General features: G+C 44.9%; 1 protein-coding gene and 2 long non-coding RNA genes across 3 annotated transcripts in view; 2 read left to right on the top strand and 1 right to left on the bottom strand.

The window, feature by feature from the left end:
- The window catches only part of gfra4a (GDNF family receptor alpha 4a), a 194,524-nt gene extending 193,041 nt beyond the window's left edge, over window positions 1-1,483 (top strand). The window contains exons 8-9 of the mRNA XM_035417845.1: window positions 399-571; window positions 1,284-1,483. Coding sequence (XP_035273736.1) covers window positions 399-571; window positions 1,284-1,430 — 320 coding nt within the window. The 3' untranslated portion in view covers window positions 1,431-1,483. The remainder of the gene's footprint in view (window positions 1-398; window positions 572-1,283) is intronic.
- An 8,961-nt stretch (window positions 1,484-10,444) lies between these two features.
- Window positions 10,445-15,640, bottom strand: LOC118227061. The gene is made up of 2 exons (XR_004765153.1): window positions 12,135-15,640; window positions 10,445-12,067 (listed from the first exon to the last, which is right to left on the bottom strand). It is a non-coding gene; the product is annotated as an uncharacterized LOC118227061 (long non-coding RNA).
- On the top strand, window positions 11,183-11,984 carry LOC118227060. Its single transcript, XR_004765152.1, has 3 exons — window positions 11,183-11,572; window positions 11,771-11,898; window positions 11,963-11,984. It is a non-coding gene; the product is annotated as an uncharacterized LOC118227060 (long non-coding RNA).
- Window positions 15,641-18,824: the final 3,184 nt, after the last annotated feature.

The raw sequence follows: 18,824 nt of genomic DNA, 5'->3' as shown, positions 1-18,824 counted from the left end.
CGGCAAAAGACCAAGGTCTCCAGAGAAGTGAACCAATCACATTGGTATTACTTCTCCAGTGGTGATTTCATACATAGCCTGTGGCAAAAATTCCTTATAGGCAAATTTTCTCATGAATGTTATTGTCATGAATGGAATTATGCGCAAGCAAGGATTTATCTGCGAAGTATGAGACCCTTATTGACATACATTTTTGGACCATGAGTGAGCTTTCATAGAGATTTTACACTATGAATTGTATAATAATAGGGTTACAGCATGCTGACTTAATACCCTGATAGTAATAACCTGTTGTGAATTCACTCGGTCACCTGTACAAAGCAGTCGAGGTAACGGTACATTCAGGTCCTGGGTATCTGACCAGAAGATGTAATCCCCCGCCCCCCCTCCGCCAACAGAAAATGCCATCACTGCTTTCGGAAATGGGACAGACATGAGTCCCACCCCCAACCAAGCGGGACAGCCCACCCCAAGCGGGCCTGAGACCCAAGAGCTGAACACCGCCACTGCCGCCCCCACCGCTGCCATGGAAACGGACACCAGCGTCCTGAACGTGCTCATACTTACGCAGGTGAGTCTCACACAGGTGCGTGGGGTTAGAATCTCTCTCCCCCCTCTCCCTCAAATCGGGAATCTTGTAAACCCGTGGAGCGGCTCTGCAGCTCATGAATTTAAAGCCTCAGCTCTGCTTTTGGCGAAGGGAGAGATTCAGGCCACAGGGGTTGCAGGTTTCAGTCTTGGCTGTGTCTTTTGGTTTTTTTGCACTTTGAGTTACAAGCTTAATAGTTTCCTTTTCTCTCCCATTTCTGCAGTTGAGTTAAGACAAGGATATACAGCTTCATGTCCAATTATTTCAATGTGACTGCACAATGTCAAAGAGCAGATGTAGGCCTCTTTGGTCAAATGCTTTCTCACAGTCAGGCTGTTCCACACAGAGTACATGTCGTCCCCAGTGACAATCATCATCCTTCCACCACAGTTTTAGAAAAGAAAAAAAACTCGGATCTTAAGGGAGAGAGGTATCATTTTTTGAGTTGCAAGAAAGCGCGTTTTGCCAAGAGCAATATTCCTGTGGCTATTCAACCATCTCAGCAAAGCCAAGCGTCTTTTTTCTTGACACGCTGCTCTTTCTTTGCATCCTGACTCTTTCTCTTTGCGTTTATCTGTTCTGTTTTTTTTTTTACGATGAGCTGTTGGGATGCAAAAAAAAAAAAGATCCTTCGAAAAGACTCAAAATAAACCCAAAACGGCCAAACCTTACCGCCGGTCTCTCTTCTTTGCAGGCCACGGAGAAGGACAGGTTTTGGGGCGACTCCACCCTCCCCTCCCACGGGTTCTCTGACCAGGCATCTGGCCACGCCCCAGGCCACGCCCACTTCGCCAGCTGGAGCTGGCTGCTGCCTGTGCTGCTTGTGCTCTGTCACCACTAGAGGGTGCTACAGCAGCCTTGGAACTGGACTCCGTGGAGCAGCAGGGGTGGGGTGTTTGGGTGGGTGGGGGGGCGGGGGCGGGGGGGGGTGGAGAGACATATAGATATATATATATGTATTCATGTATGTGGAGAGAAGGCCACACCCATATCAACCCTTCCCCATCACAGATTATCTCCTGTCCTGATCTTTAATCCCACCTGAAAGTTCTATAAGGTGTGTATGTGTGTGTGTGTGTGTGTGTGTGTGTGCGTATTTGCGCATATAAGAGAGAGAGAGAGAGAGAGAGAGAGAGAGACTCTTCATGCGAGATATATTTTTATTCTAGGAGTCAGGAATTAACCCCCTAACGAGAGACCAAAATGGCCGTCTTCAAATCGAGTCAGTTGTGTGTGTGTGCAGGGTGTCGGGAAACTGAGGGGATATGGTTTCGGGAGGTGGAGGTGGATGGGGCGGGGGGGGTGAGGGTGAAAGATGCCTCACCCCTGGAGTTGCAGTGTGTTCTCACGTCTTATACAGTATATTTCCCTCTCGCTTGGAGAGGACTTTGTACCTGAACATTCCTCGGTGTAAAATGACAAAAGATCCTTTTTTTTCCCTCCTCCACATGAGCTGATATTGTGATTCATAATGTACTTTTCAGTCACTGTTTTAATCAATGATGTCATTTTTCATTTTTGTGTCATTATTTAGTCAAAAAAAAAAAAGAAAAAAGTTACGTTACCAGTACAAGCACCAAAATACATTTTTGGGGAGAAAAATAAGGGAAACATGATTCAATGCTTGATACTTTTTTAACCACTCGTATTACGTAAATTGTGTTTGGATAAGAACTTAACTACCTGTGTCCCCTCAAGGAAATGAGGATTTCGTATAACTCCAAAAGACTATACTGGTAAGAAAGTGAAGACTGTGTCTGATAGATGCCGGATTGACAACACTCTTGAAAAGTGGACTATATATTTTTTTTTGAAACGCATTTGGATCAGGAATGGAAAGTGGACTTGGTTTCATGAGCTGTGCTGTACGGAATCAAACTGTTCCGCATGAATATTTGGATATTCCCCCTACCCCCATGCAGGCAATGCAAGGCCCTGATTGGTCAGTTGCCCCAGACTGACAGCCCCCCCCCCCACCATTTTCTTTGTTTTACCCAATCAGTTGGTTGTAACTTGGGATGGGGGAGGGGTAATGGTGGGCTGGTTTTTCAGATTCCCAGAGTGTGACAGTTCGTCTGTGGCTGTCTCAGAGGGCATCTTAAATCAACTGTGTGTGGGGTGGGGCGGGGTGGGCGAGTGAGGGGGTGTGGATTCCGTAAAATTCAGGACACGTGTTATACACTGCAAATAAAAGCTACCGAATGACACGACTGCTGGCATGTCTGTACCTGCAGTGCATGATGGGATGGGAGCCAGAGAGTTATGTCACACCAGATAACCTGCATCCTAAAAAAAATAAAAAAAAGATACTCCTCTCCCTCAGAGCCTCCTAGCACCTCCTCCATCAAGCGCCTGTTGCCCTCTGGTGGGGTCGTTGCTCTATGGTTATTGCCAGGCTAGGCGCCCGTATAAGTGATAGAACGGCTGCTTCGCGGGGCCGACAGGCTTATGAAACTTTAACGCTTTTATGGGGCCGGGTAAAGGTAGCAGCATCCCTCAAGCAGCCCCCCCCCCCCTCCCCCTCCCCCACAGCTGCCATTACAATTTTGTAGAAGTATTCAGAGATATTTCCTCTGTGTTTTGGGTCATTAGCCAAGTGGGACAGTATTCCGGTGCTCGAGATCAGGTAGCACATCAACGCTGTCAGCACTAATCCATCCCCCGCCCCGGCCCGGGTGTAAAATGGATGGGGGGCATTGAACACCCCTGTGCCTCCCCAGTCTAGAACAGGGCCCGATCCTCCCTCCCCCCCACCCCGCCCCCATTTAGCGCTGACGGACAGTTCACGCCTGCTACCTATTTGATTGGCGTCTGACGCGCTCGGAGTCCCTGCTGTAAGAGCATGTTTAACCTTGCATTAATGTTGTTATAACGTTGTTATAACATTGTTGTAACCTCACCACCTCACAGAATGTCATTTTCACGGTTATAAACTTTCAGTCATGAATGAACGAATGATTTTTTTTAAACTACAGATTCCCCAATCTTACATGTTCTGTAAGTGTTTACAATTTTTTTTAATTGTGTCACTTCTGTTGAGCTTTTCAAGCAGTAATTGGAGAAAACATTAGAACAGTTACATTCTAAGTTCAGGACAAATCAGTGAGAATATGGAATTGGGATGCAAAATTCTATGAAATAATAATATACATTGTTTTGGTTTTTTCCCCCTTATTTCTTCTTTTCGGACACGATGAGTGTTGAGAAAAGGCGACTCTACTGAACTACCGCAGGAGAAGTCACAATACCAACAATAACGTTCCTCGATATATTCAACAGCCAACCACGCCTGCTAATTCAGAACAGGATCTGCTCACGGCTTCGCTTTAATATGAATGAGCGATCGCAAGTCTCCGATGCTACGAGCGTTAGCGTCGGCGTCGCAGCCTGAGCGGGCGAGCGATACACCGTACGCTCCCGCCTTTTTTTTTTGTCAAAGAGTTTTCCGCCGCGCTCCGGGTGCTAACAGATTGTAAATCGTCCGGTTTTTCCCTCCCCCGCGATTTACCCGCAATTAAGAGACGGCAAGGTCGGCTCTGAGCTAAAAAAAAAAAGGGTTGTCCGCGCAAGCGTCCGTGCGGAAAACAAACCCTGGCGGTGAGCAGTGGACACGCCGGAACGCCCGCAATCGCCGCCGTTAGCCGCTAAATTACACCGAATGAAGCACCTCTCTCTCTCTCTCTCTCCTTTCTGTAACCTGGAATCAATTTTGGCAGTTCGTCCACACACCCCCCCCCCCCCCCCCCCCGCACAACACTCTCTGGGTAATTAGGTACATTTCTTCCCCGTTCCTGCTCGGCTGCTCTCTTAACTGCGAGGCCAGCTGCTGCTACAGACGGACATCTTTTTAGCCATCTCAACGCAGAGAGGTCAAACCAGAGAAGCGTTATAAATTAGTTGGGGTGGGGTGGGGGGGGGGGGGGGGGGGAGTGTACCTGTAACGGTCTCACGTCAACAGACAGTGCTGTATTATAGGCACATTATTCACTGAATATTTTACTTAATGTGACATTTATTTTCACTCAGTTAATGTATGACGTGCTTCCGTCAAAACATTCGCTGGCGCTTCGAGAAGGAGCTTTGACCCGAAGCACAACTATGTAGTAAAATGTTTGTTTATTAAAAATATATTAGTGAATTTAATAAACAATCGGTATGTATTCGTTTTTAACCAGCTCGTGAGCCAAGTTGAATATCAGTGCTGGAGTTACAGTCGTGAAATCTGTCAACTTTGAATAACAACATGAAATCCGACTAGCATGTTGTACGCCTGCATCCCGCACGATTTCAGACACATTTGGCCCGATTTTCGCGATGTCATTCAATAAAGGGGGAAACAGATGTTTCACTTCAGGAACAAGCTGCCAAAAATCATCCCAACATAAGAGCATTGTTTAAAAAAAAAAAAAAAAAAAAATTTAAATAAAAAAAATATGGTTATTTGTGACCTGACAATGGGAACACTATTATTCCCACTTTTCCGAGTGACAGGATTTGTGAGAAACACACTTCATTTGCAAATAAAAATTTAGTCTGCCTCAAATTATCATCTTTATTATTTTTGGCATTTATAGCCTGTTGCCAGATGGAGAAAATTTTAAATAGATTTTTTTTTTTTTTTTTTTGGAAGTTGCCCTGTATTACAGGGGAACTGGCGGTCCAGATAATTCTTTTCTTCCAGAGGCTCTTTGAATGTCAGGTTAAATGTATTTAAAAGGGGTACGAAGGAGCCCTAAAAAGCATCTACTGGCTCTCTCACCCTATTAGTATTCAAACAGGGACCCCTAAAGCCAAAATGATTTATGACTGCCTTTTAATCTGGAACATAATTCAAGTTTGACACAAACTCTCAGAATTTTTGCTCCACTTAAAAGCAGCAATAGAATAATTTTCAATGTGAAATGCCTATTTTTATTATTATTATTATTATTTTTTTTATTGCCACGAAATAAAGCCTGCTGCACATTATGAACACATATATAGTATATAGGCCATAGTTATGCGTGGAATTGTCTTAGAAGTAACTTCCTTCGAACACATCGTATAAAGGCCTGACGGAAACATTTTACACGCGGTGAAAATAATGACTGACAGGGACGTTCATATCAATGAGATGTGTCTGTGTTCTGGCTCACTTTCACCTTGCAGATAAAGCCAATCTTGCAGCCATATACAGTCTGTAAAACAAAAAAAAACATTGTTCTTGGAATTCTTTCAGAACCAACCGATTTCAGAGCCCCTTTGAGAGAAATAATAATAATAATAATAATAGTACTTTTCACTCCCGAGGGATATCTGGCTTATTCACAGACAGGCTGCACTGGAATGTAAGTGTTAAGTACCGTAGAGCTGGAATTCCTTGCATGTACCTGGGAGACGGTCGAGCGATCTGTGTTCGTCGCGCGTTGCGTAAGATTATCGATCCGCAGGAAAATGGCGGAACCCTGCTTTCTTCGGGTACTGCGGCCTGTCTTTTGTCTGTCGCCAAGCCGCCGGAGACCTTGGGAGGTGGAAGGGGAAGCGAAGTAAAGAAAGCATCAAGCCGGGGCATTTAATACAGCAAACAGAATCAGCTAGTGGGGGTACAATGTGTGTCATCCAGTCCTGTGAGCACTCTAGGAAGATAGGGACCCATATTCACTGACAATAAAGTTTAAAGAAAAAAAAATGCGAGAAAAAAAAAAGGTACAAAAATCTGAACTTCAACGCTGATTCTGATTCATTCAAGCCATTTTGAAATAAGATGTTTTTCTCAACCCTTTTCATGGGAACAAAACTAGAAATCTCAGACCTCGGTGTAAAAAAAAAAAGAAAAAAAAAAGAGCTCTTTCAGAAAATGAGGGAGTTTTAGAAAGCGCTAAGGGAAATAAATGAAACTGCGGTTAGGCCACTTCATTGTCCGCAGACTATTTTCATCAGTCCCGTTAGTCCAGCCTGGCTTAAAAGGGGGCCTCCACATCAATGGAGTTATTGTTGACGGTAAATTGCTGCCGCTCTGATCCGGAGACAGACAACTGGAAGTAACGATGATGACAGCGGCTCCTGTCTGAGTCAAACCGCTGCAGACAGGTCCTAGTTAAGGAAATTAATGAAAGCTCAATAAAAAATAAAAAAAAACTCACCGACAGCTCAATCGTGTGGAGATCGCGTTGGCCGGGGGGGGGGGGGGGGGGGGGGGGGAATAAACAAGGCGCTCTGTCTGAACCAGACAAGTCATCTGTACCCTTAAAAAAAGAAACAGAAGAAAACATGGAAGATCATTGTTATTCATTGAAAATGGTAAAAATAAAAAAAGGAATAACATTATTAAAAGTAAAGGCTTTTGCATGCTTAAATCCTTATGACTGCATTTCACTTTTTTTTTTTTGAAATGACAAAACCAATAAAAAGGTAATTATGTTGGAATACAGCTGTGTGATATGAATATACAGGGAAACAGTGCATATTGTGACCATAATAGAAATGTTCTCAATATGGGAACCCTGGCCTCCTCCTAGTGAATGAATCCACTAACATGTATTAATGTTGAACCGGATAAAAACTCAATGCAAATGTGAATATTTGTCTATATGTTATAAAGTAGTAAGTAATAGTTTATAACGCATTGTAAGACTATTATTCCAGGTTATTGCGTAAAATGCATTTTTAAAATTTATTTAAAGCACATGGAAAATGTATTAGTCTCAGAATCTTTAAATACTCCACAAAAGCTGATCTGCTGTTGACTTCAAACGGAGTTGTGAGGCCTAGTCTTACTTCAAGTTGTGTTTTGAAAGACTTGCAAAAACCTGGCACCTCTTAAAGCACAACGAGTTTAAAAATCACCCAAATCACATAACACTCTTTCCTTTGAAAGCACATCAACTCAGTGATCTTAAAGCAAAGATAACTAGCAATGTTTTTGAAGACATGCAGCAACAAAAGTCTACTTGGAAGGAAATCACAGGAAACACATGAGCTAATAGCATTAGTCTTACCCGTGAATATGCCAATGAATCACCTGTATTAAACAGATACTGAGTCTCACAGAAACGTTGATTCAAATGAAAACTTTTTACGGGCAAGCACTCAAAACTGAAAAGTGTAAAAGCAAGTGTGCTGAAAAAAATTATTCAGATGAATTATTCAGTTTAAACCCAACAGAAATGTTATTTATGCATTTCAAATGAAAACTATATTTATTATGGTTGTGAGAGAAAGATAAAGTACACACATCAGAAGTAAAAACGGCTATCTATATATAGCTGGAGCCAGACTGCAGCTAAGTAGCTCTTGAGGAATGAAGGCGATGCAAGTTATTTTTTTCTTCTTATTTTGCCTGCCAAGAAAGTGCATGGAGTCTGTTAGATAGCGTGTTTTTTTAGCGAGCGTTTGTGGCTGTGTGTGTGTGTGTGTGTGTGTCAACTGGATTTCCCTCAAGCAGTGTGCGTATTTGTTCAAGCTGAGATGAGTAAAGCGTTTTTTTTGGCAGCCGTCGTAATCGAAAATCGTGAGCCCTGGAACGTGACTGTACCCTGCCTCCAGGTAAAGGTGACGATTTAGGCCTTTTAACACCTTAAAGAACCCGTCAGAACGGCTCAGAGTGAAGCCTATTTACCGTGGACAGGGCGCGGACGCAGCCAAGTGCTGGGTCTGTTTTCTCTGTGACGAGCGGCGAAGAGTTGACCCAACAGAGCCACTGACCCTGGGACCGCTAACTGCTAACTGCTAACCTGTTCCCCCTGTATAGCACTCGTTTGAACCCCCCCCCCCCCCCCCCAACGCTATCTGTCGTTGCCCCTTCTGTATCACCTCTCCATTATGATGACCATCTTTGATCCTACTGGCTCGTCCATTCCTTACATATTTAGGTCTGCATACACAGACAAGGACTTACTTGAGTGTAACCAGTGATTGAGCACATGCCAGTAATGGCTGTTTTTTTGCCCAATGATTTCAGTGTGTATTACCTCACCAGTATTAGACCGCTCATAACTCAAAGGCCTCCTGTACATGCAGATTTACCTGTAGACATAAACCAGATATTTGAGAGGATCATCTCTGTGGAGCGCAAGACTTTTATCATAGCGACAGCTCAGCTTTTAAAACTGAACCCGTGAGGCGTTATCAAACTAATTCAATAAGCAAATTAATTTTTAATCTTTTTGCTAAATTCTGAGAAAATCCAGGTTACTTCCTCATCCAGCTTTACGCTGAAGATTGTGCCCCTTCCATCATAACTCACCCTGTTTATGTTTAAAGCAGCAGAGGGTCGGTTATTTGAAAATACATTTTCCAGTCTATGCACATCTCCGTGTGTAAGAGTTGTGTTTCTTGGAGCGGAGAGAAATCGATACTCACTCAGGAAACCTGCTGGAGGAGGCCTGCGAGCTTGCGAGGCAGTTCCTTGCCAGTCCAGAACGATGGTCTCATCATGACCGCTGGAAATGAAGGTGTGGTTATCAACGGCAGCCGTACAGGAGAGACTGCCAGCGACTGGTCTGCCGCCTGTCTCACCCATGCCGGTTTTTTGCTAAACCAAGCAAATAATTTTTAAAAAACCAAAATGCCAAGGAAGACATCCAAACAAACAGAAGCCTGCAATCCCACTGCATGGGAATCGAACGAGATCTCGGCCACACGCTGGATAAACACGATTACATTATCAGGATCTTTAAAATGTCCGTCTGCATCAGAGTGACAGCACCTTTGAAGCTCACCATCCATTGCAGGTTATTCAAGGGTGTTGAGACCAAGCCCATCTGGTATTTTTGAATCTTGCAAGTTATCCCACCAGACTATGCATCCATAATACTGGAAACTGCATAGCGCCACACAGCTAACTAGCCTTTTAGATAAAATGCAGGAGGATGCTTTCTCTGTGATTCGCCATAGCACGCTCCAGAACCTAATGCAGGGAACAGTAGAATTGCAGGAATCAAGGTCAACCAGGATCACAAAACCTACTGGTCACAGTAAGAGCCTAAATCTTCTGATGTTCTTTATCACCCTTTCGTGCTGTCAATAGTTGAACTATAGGGGGCGCCACACATCCGCCATTTGAATTCCTAAAGCCTTCCTGCTTAATCATTGCACCTAATTAGCCGCACAGCACCCCGGGAGCCCATTCGCACAGCCATATTTGTCCAGTAAATTTTTTACCTTGACACATCATCGATGGAATTAACACGGCAGTACGTTAAGTGTTAAGTACTGGATCGATACACGTACACAGCGGCGGCACTGTGGTGCTTTCAACTCGACCAACCGCCATTGTACCGTTTCTCCAGACGTTAGACCTGGGAAATGGGGCGGAAGCATATAAAAAGGAGTACTAGTGTCACTCAAGTGGCTCCTGTTCAATGGCACAGTAGAAGCATATTACCTGGAAAACATCAGTGGGTTGACGTAGGGTCAAGGTTTAAATCTCAGACGCGTTGGTGTAATCTCTTGACAGGAAGTGCCTCTCGTACAGCCGGCACTGGCTGGAAGCTTTGAGAAATTATTAAATGTCTGAATGGCATGGCCATTGAGACCCACATAAATCCACCTCCAAGCAATCGATTGAAAGTACAACCGTTTTCGTTAAGCCAGTTACACAACTTGAAATCCTACACAGATGATTCAATAACCGTAAGCCATTTTGTCATTTTGTAGTTTTGGACCAATCGCTCATAAAGATTTAAAGCCAGGGATTATTCAAAAGCATAACACATCATAAATAATGGAGAGAGTTAAAAATATTATCCTGACTGATAGTGTTTCACAGGCAGAAGAATAACACGTCATATTTCCGATCATTCATGAACAGTTTTAGAACCAGTGTGGCCCAGATGATGATACATTTCCATGACGGATAAACAACTGACAATCACATTTGGATTTTTACACTTTTATTGTAGACCAAAAACTCTACAGTACATACATACGTACATACTGTTATGTATTTATAGTTACACGGTCTGTTAAAATATTCTCATTTTACATTGTTCTGTCCATTCCTAGTGTGTTGGATTACTTTTAAATTAGTTATTTTACAATAAAAAAATGTTCCTTATCCACATTTTAGAACCAAAAGTGCATTTCTCCAGGTTCATAAATGTCTGTCTAAGCAAGAACTTTCCAGATAAAAATGAAAATTTTTACAATACTTTCCCATTATTTACAAAAAAGAAAAAAAGGAGTGCAATCAATGCTAAATTATACATATTAACAAACTATTTGTCTGTATCTACATTGGCTGTTTACAGAGAGGAGAGTGGGGGAATTCTGGGAGTTTGAGGCTTAGGAGTATGGAGGAGAGGATTCTGGGAAATGTTCACCACACACAACTCGGACCTTTTGCTTTACTGTCTGTGACCAGCACTTGCTGTAGCGGGGATATAAATACCAGGCATGGCCCTTGTGTCTCATATTATTTTTTAATCACCACCCCATAAAAAAGTTAAAAATACTGAAAATTGCAAGGCCACATCACAAAAATAAGTTTTGAGCTTTACTTAGATTTTTTAAAGTCAGAAAACTTACATTTCATTGGTAGAAAAACTTAAAATTGAGTTTTCTGAACTAATGAATGCTACTGGGCATAACTTGCCCACAAAGCTCAAAGCTAAAAAAAAAAAAAATTTGTGAAGTTGCCTTGAAATTTCGAGTATTCTGTATTATTATTATTATTTTTTTTTTTTTACAGTGCAGCCTCCACCTTAGACGATCTTCACAGAGCTAGTGATTGGCGGGAAGATATTAGATCCTAAAAGTGTGTGGAAAAGGAATGAGGCTTAGCCTGCGAGGATATGTTGGGCCAAAATCATGCTGTGAAAATAAATGAAGTATGTGGACATGTACATAAATTTTAATTCAATTTAGGTTCTTGGGAAGCGATCCTTAATGACGGCCGTCTGATTGGTTCACGCGTGGACGCTCCCAGCATGCCCTGCGAAAGGCTGTCAGTTTGCCCGCAGCAGACCGCAGGCTTCTGGCCAAACAGAGAGCGCCAGACCACAGGTACTTTGCCCTATCGTTAGCATACGCTTCTGCGCCTCGTCACGGTTCAGGTGCCAGACCACAGGCACTGCTTAGCGCCATCGTTAGCATACGCTCCTGCGCCTCGTCACGGTTCAGGTGCCAGACCACAGGCGCTGCTTAGCCCTATCGTTAGCATACGCTCCTGCACCTCGTCACGGTTCAGGTGCCAGACCACAGGTACTTTGCCCTATCGTTAGCATACGCTCCTGCACCTCGTCACGGTTCAGGTGCCAGACCACAGGTACTCTGCCCTATCGTTAGCATACGCTCCTGCGCCTCGTCACGGTTCAGGTGCCAGACCACAGGTACTTTGCCCTATCGTTAGCATACGCTCCTGCGCCTCGTCACGGTTCAGAAGCCAGACCACAGGCGCTGCTTAGCACTACCGTTAGCATACGCTCCTGCGCCTCGTTACGGTTCAGAAGCCAGACCACAGGCGATGCTTAGCACTACTGTTAGCATATGCTCCTGCACCTCGTCATGGTTCAAATGCCAGACCAGAGGCGATGCTTAGCACTACTGTTAGCATATGCTCCTGCACCTCGTCATGGTTCAGATGGCGGTTTTCTGCATGAGGGAGGAGCCACCTGACGTTCAGACGGACACATGCTTGTCACCAGCGTCCACAAAAAAAACCAGGAGGGCGGTGAGCCCCCCTTTCCAAAAACCAGAAGTGCTCCTGCTCCCACTTTCTGAACACGAGAGGTGCTCCTCAACAACCACTGTGACCTCCTTCAGACATTCTCTCGCTGGAAAAGCCTGTGGCCTGTGAGAGCGATCCAGAACACAGACTCTTCCGCCCCGTCAAATTCCACCGCCCATACAAGCCGCTCGAATGACAAATCTACACCAATGCATTATCGGAACGGCAGTCAAAAGTCTGAGGGAGAGACAAGGCTTCTCCATGAATAAATCCATACAAATCACGAAGCCCGCACTAACTGTCAACCCTAAATCCAGAGGGCACTGCAGGGCTCCATACCCAAACTGATCTACAGTGGCCACCAGCAAGAGGACTGTCTGGGTAACAGAGAGACTGGAATGTGGAAAAAAAAAAAACTATTTGGCGTAGATTGGGCGGGTCCCTTACATGCGAAGTGGCTCCAGAAGAATGGGGAATAGTTATCCAAAGCCTAACCTAGCACATGAGGATATTTATATGAAATTACTGCATTAGAGACAGACCTTTACGCTAGCATTTCAGTATGCGGTGTCTGCGCCATATCACTAGATCAAAGTTTGAAAGCAAGATAACAAAAAAAAAAAAAAAAACATTCAAATAAGAGCACCTATTTTTTTTTTTTTTTGGAAACAACTGTCAGATAAACTTCCTTTTTTCTACTGTTTTTCTTTCCGCTTTTCCGTTTTTCTTTTTCGGGTTCCCAAACTCTTTCATCGCTGCGACCTCCTCCATCAATCACCTGTCTTGGAGGATCGCACGCATTCTGCATTCATCACTGAAACAGAAACCAGCCGCATCATGAGAACCAGCCGGGCTATCAGCTCCTCACACCCACATTTCTAACGGGGGGGGGGGGGATGAGAAAATATCAATGAGGACAAAAAACAGCTGCCTCAGCATTTCTACTGACGTGGAGCAAGGCCTCCGAAACCGTCCAAGGCCTAACTGTAAAATCCCCCTCTCTGGTGACTAGCGGCTGTGGGCCAGCAGTGCTGTACGGCGTTTGGGTAGCTGGTCCGGCGAGTCAAACCTGAGATTGATTCCCACTTGCGGCTGCTGTACCCTTCAACAAGGTCGCAAAACCTTGAACTACTTCAGGAAATGTCCTGCAGCGTAAACTGATTGTGCGCGGAAATGTAATCTGTACAAGTCACTCGGGACAAGAGAGTCGAAACCACCGCTGAGCAAAGCAAATCCCTCACTGAGCAAGCCCTGTGGACAGGCGAGTGCTGTACTGAACTACCACGGTGCTAAACTGAGCTATGCTAAACTCCACCATGCTAAACTGAGCTGTGCTAAACTCCACCATGCTAAACTGAGCTGTGCTAAACTCCACCATGCTAAACTGAGCTGTGCTAAACTCCACCATGCTAAACTGAGCTGTGCTAGAGCTATGCTAAACTGTGCTATGCTAAACTCCACCATGCTAAACTGAGCTGTGCTAAACTCCACCATGCTGAACTGAGCTGTGCTAAACTGAGCAATGCTAAACTGTGCTATGCTAAACTGAGCTGTGCTAAACTGAGCTATGCTAAACTGCACCATGCTAAACTGAGCTGTGCTAAACTAGCAATTTGCAATAAGCCCCTCCCCCACTGGGTTCACACCAACAAAATTTTACACAATAAATATGTGTGTGTGTGTGTGTCTGTGTGCGTGCGTATAGCAACAGACCAATGCTTAAAGGTCCATCTCTAATAATGTCATATAAAGACCACTTGACTATAGCCAACATAATAAGATTATTGTTCTCAGGTTAATCTCTACACGGTGATGTCCTTTCCTCTGTGCCCAGGTCCTGGCAGCTCACCACTGCTAATCTCTATAAAACGCTGCTGCTGCTTGCTCTGGGCCCAGGTCCTGGCAGCTCGCTGCTCTCTGCGCTCACATTGGTAAAGAAGTCATGCGTCCGAAGGGCAGCTCTGAAGCACCTTTTAGTGCACATCCTTGACTGCACTTGACAGCACTTTCAGGAGACGTCCACAGGAAGAGGGGTATTTTTAGGACTTCCCAAACTCGGTCCAACAGTCCCCCCTGGGCATGATGGGAGTTTTATTTTTTTTTCCGCAAACCATTATTACAACCCGAGTTTATTAAACCGAGTTTGTTTTTAATGGCTGTCGAGGGAAGTTTCACTCTTCCACGGCCAAATTATGTCAGCAACAGCTAGGAAAACCTCAAAGAAAATTCCTACGCTCGCATCCAAGGACAGTCGCTGCGGCCAGCTCTCCGATGCTAACGATTTCTGTGCCATATTACCCGCGATTCGCTCAGAGAGAGGTTGCATTGTATAACCGACTCAATTATAGGCTGACGGGCGAAATCAGTGGGGCCCCTCGGTGATTGATGACTCCCCGAAACAAATCCATTCGAGGAAAATGAGGAGCTCAAAGACAAAAGCAAACAGCGGGGCCGAAAACATGCAGCGTGTTTAAAATAAGTCTTAAGCGGGGGATACTGCTGGCCGCTCGGCTAAAAAAAATAAGCATACACAGGAGGTCAGGAGCAAGGTCGGAAACCCATGTCTCACGGGGCAAAGCCCAAAGCAAAGATCTACATTTTCAAGGGCGTCTGCGTGTGACCAGAAAGCCCCAGATAAGTTATGGGGAGAAAAAAAAAACTTAAACTTCCTACTTCCTACTTCCTTCTATGAGGGGAAGCAGGAACTGCCCAGAGCTGTTTTTAGAGGTGGTGATGTCACTGGAGGCAGGGAAGGGGGCGTGGCTCAGGAATAACTCTGCTCTGAAAGTGCCGTTCCTTGTGATCGCTGAACAAAGTGCGGCATATGAAATTACAATCAATTTATGTCACGTCCATTTATTATTACATATCATATTTATAATTTCCCATATTATTGCCCAAGGAGTGCACTGTTATTAAGCGGGGGGTGGGGGGGGCGAGAGGTTTGTAGTCCTTGGCAGGCAGACTTGTGGCATTCAGTTAAAAAAAAAAAAAAAAGTGATTAAGTCCTCCCGTCAATCCAGAACATTCACTCCGAAGCAAAATGGTCCAGCTACAGACGCACAGGTCGGGCAGCAGGCAGTCAGGGGTTAGATCTCCCGCCAGGCATAGCATTTCTCAAAAAGTGGCAATATGGATTTTTTTTTTTAAGAAGAAGAAAAAAAAAAAGAGTGACAGGAAAGAAAACTGAGATGGCAAACTGCTCCGATCCAAATCAATACCCCTGTCCCTGGAGCTCCACAGATGGGAGTTAATGCTGTGGCTTATTCTCTAGTGCATATATACGGCATAATTGCAGCCAATCACACTCTCCTATTCCATGTCATTTTACCACCCCCACCACTCCAAATCCCCCAATCCCCATTGTGACATGCTGTAAACTATTTGGAGGTGGGGGGGGGGGGGGGGGGGGGGGGCTGCCCCTGTAACACACAGTCTTTATTAATTTCCAGAAAGGCCTTGCGGGGGGGGGGGGCTGTTCCCTCGGCTCAAAAGCCCTCGAGAGAATCGCCTCATTAGTGATTGGCTGATTCGGGTCTGCGGGAGACACTCAATAACAGACAGGAAGTGGACCCGGTTGGCGCTGTGGAAACAGAACCGCTATTGGCTCGCTGAGGCCCGACTGTTCTGTCTGAAGTGCTGCGATCTGCTAGGGCAGAAACTGCCGGAAATGTCCAATTTTTTTTAAAAATACGGTACCGGCGTACGTGGGCGGGGCGATCTCTCGAGGAAGAGAGCGTTAAACGGGACGTTCGGCCACGCCAGGGGGCCTGGAGTTTTGGCACTGGGGTTGTCCCGCTCCACTGCCCAATAGGAGGGCTGCAATTGGTTCTTACGTCCACCGAGTACATCCCCTCCCCCGCCCCCCCCCTTTTAAAATCTCATACTGGCCACACATCTTTTACACCCCCCCAAGAATTTTGAATATGTGAATATGAGATGGCATTCTGAAGTTCCACTATATGGATTTACACAGAAGCTCAGAATATTTTCTGTTTTTCACGTGGAAAGCACAGCAATTTTCTTTCTTTTTCTTTTTTTTGGGGAATCAACCTGTGAGAAAGTGAAGGCTGTCGTTTAAAATGGCCGTTTTTTGCGAGAGGAGAGACAAGGGCTTCTGACAGCACCATTTTCAAAATGACCCCACTATCCTTTTTTTTTTTTTTTTTGCACAATTATGATTCATGCCGTAATATCCTTCCCAAAAAAAAAAAAAAAAAAAAAACAATAAAAAATGGCTGACGAATGCCTGCTGTCAGGGAAATATGCAGAGACTTCCATACTATCAAGGAGATGCATTGCTCTGCCCCTGCTAACAATGCCCACAGACGCGTTCCTAAATCAGGACAAAACGTTAAATTAAGCAGGGATGCAGCAGCCTTTATACACGCTCCCTCCTGACCTACATCAGCTCCGTCAAACACTGACAACGCTCCTAAAACACACAACCGCCCCAGCCTCAAATTCAGCACGCCCATCTACTGCAGCCTTTTCTAATTGGTCTAGACAACGGCTGGTGTTCCATCGACCCACGTCGTGAAATGAACATGAGCGTTCACTTCTTTCATAACAAAATTTGCATTTAATCTGTATTCGATGCGGCTCAGCGAGTTCACGTAGGGCAAAAATGTGTTTAATGTGTGAAAATCAAACGAGCAATTTCTGTTCGTGTCTCAATGGGGCCTCGTTCACAAAACGTTTCTTAAATTGTTCTTAAACCAAAACGGGATTCATAACACATGTGCAGACCTTTGTTTTTGTGCGTATCCCAGGAGTATCAGATGATGAATGCTGGCTGTTTGTAAATTCTATGCCCAACCTGTTCATGCGATTAACATAAGGAAACAGCCGTGACCATGTAGAGATAAGAAAAAGAATGATGAATGCTGAAACGTTTGCAGAAAGGTTCCTACGCACAGTTTGCGATAAAATGTGATCGTACGCACGTTTTGCGAATGAGGCCCAATGCGAGAATTACAGGTCTGAACAGGGTGGTCTCCCGGTTGTTTAGGCCATGTATTTATGCAGAAACTTTTAATTAAAACATGCCGTTTATGCCAAACATAAGTCTTCTCACTTCTTTCCCAACTGCCTACATTACCCAGAATGCCTGTTAAATTGCTTGCATTCCCTCTAACTGTTAGCAATATGCTAAAATGGATACAAATCCAAATTCCACACTGCAGGACACAAATCAGCCTAACACACAATGTAAGAAGCAATATCTACAGCCTAGTTCTTGGGGTCCGTGTGTTTATATAATCAAAAGTGATTTATAAATAATGTTTTTTACAAAAAATCTATCTAGACATAGTTAGGCTATGACCACACATGGATTTCCAATTAGCTTGTGCTCTTAGTTACTGATAAGGTAGATGGTCACCTTCAGTAAGGAAAAAGGCTACATTTCACATTTCTGGTGATAAAATCAAAAAGAACATTTTTTTTTTTGATTACAGACACACCCAAAAAAATGTTTAAAAAAAAAAAATTAAAAATTAAACAGTTTCTCCAGAGGCGGAATGGCGTGAGTTTGACTCTCCCCCGTGCTGAAATGTTTCCATGGCAAATAAAACGTACAGAATCCTGTTTGCCGCAATGATTAAAAAAAAATAATAATCAAAAAAGGAGAATAAATTAAGTGAGCCGACGTCTCTGTGGGCAGCAGCGCGGAACCAGGCGAGCAGTCAGGAGGGCGGGAGAAACATGCCCCTCCCACCCAGCGTAGCGTAGCGTCTCTCTTCCTTTTTGGTTTTTTAACAGGGCACCGTCCATCAGATGTGCAGGTAAGTGGGCCCCCATTCCCCCCCGCCCGCCTCCACTGCCGGGAAATTCTCCAGGACGCCGTCAATCAACGCCCCTCCATTTTTACGTGCAAGACTTTTGCCAGCAACATCCGTTGGCCCCGCCCCCCAGTTGTCCATGGCGGCTGAGCGCAGAAGGGTTGGGGCGGGGCAGGGAGCTGGGGGCGGGGCAGGGGGGCGGGGCCGGGTCAGATGCAGGTGGACGGCTGCGCCGGCGGCTGCTGCTTACGGTTCCTCACCGCGCCGGACTTCTCCTTGTAGCCCAGGCACATCTGCTGCGAGACGTCCACCAGGGCGCTGGCCACCGCCAGCCCTGCAGGGACAGGAAGCGCGGTGTGACATCACAGTGACATCACAGAGACAGGAGTGACATCACAGTGACATCACAGAGACGGGAATGACATCACAATGACATCACAGAGACGGGAGTGACATCACAATGACGTCACAGAGACCGGAGTGACATCACGCCTCACAGGCCCAGAAGCTGAGTCAGGCAGAAGCTGGCCACTGGCCAAATTCCATCAACTACATTCAATTCCAGAAACCTTAAACGGGGAAATAAAGCTAAATACCAATTTTGGGAACCACTTATTGATCTATTTGAGTAAACCTGGGTTACCTGTTGAAACAGCCAAGAGACATTACACTGCTTCATTTAAAACCTGATATCATAACTTCAACCATATCAAACTCTGGCTAGCAAACATCTTACTGCACCAAACGGTGCCCACTGAACTGTGGCGAACATTTTGACCGCGTGGAAGACGCGGTCGTCGCTTCC

Source organism: Anguilla anguilla, chromosome 5 (assembly GCF_013347855.1).
Source record: "Anguilla anguilla isolate fAngAng1 chromosome 5, fAngAng1.pri, whole genome shotgun sequence".
Classification (NCBI taxonomy): domain Eukaryota; kingdom Metazoa; phylum Chordata; class Actinopteri; order Anguilliformes; family Anguillidae; genus Anguilla; species Anguilla anguilla.
Note: the sequence above shows the minus strand (reverse complement) of the source record. Positions and strands in the feature narration are given on the sequence as shown.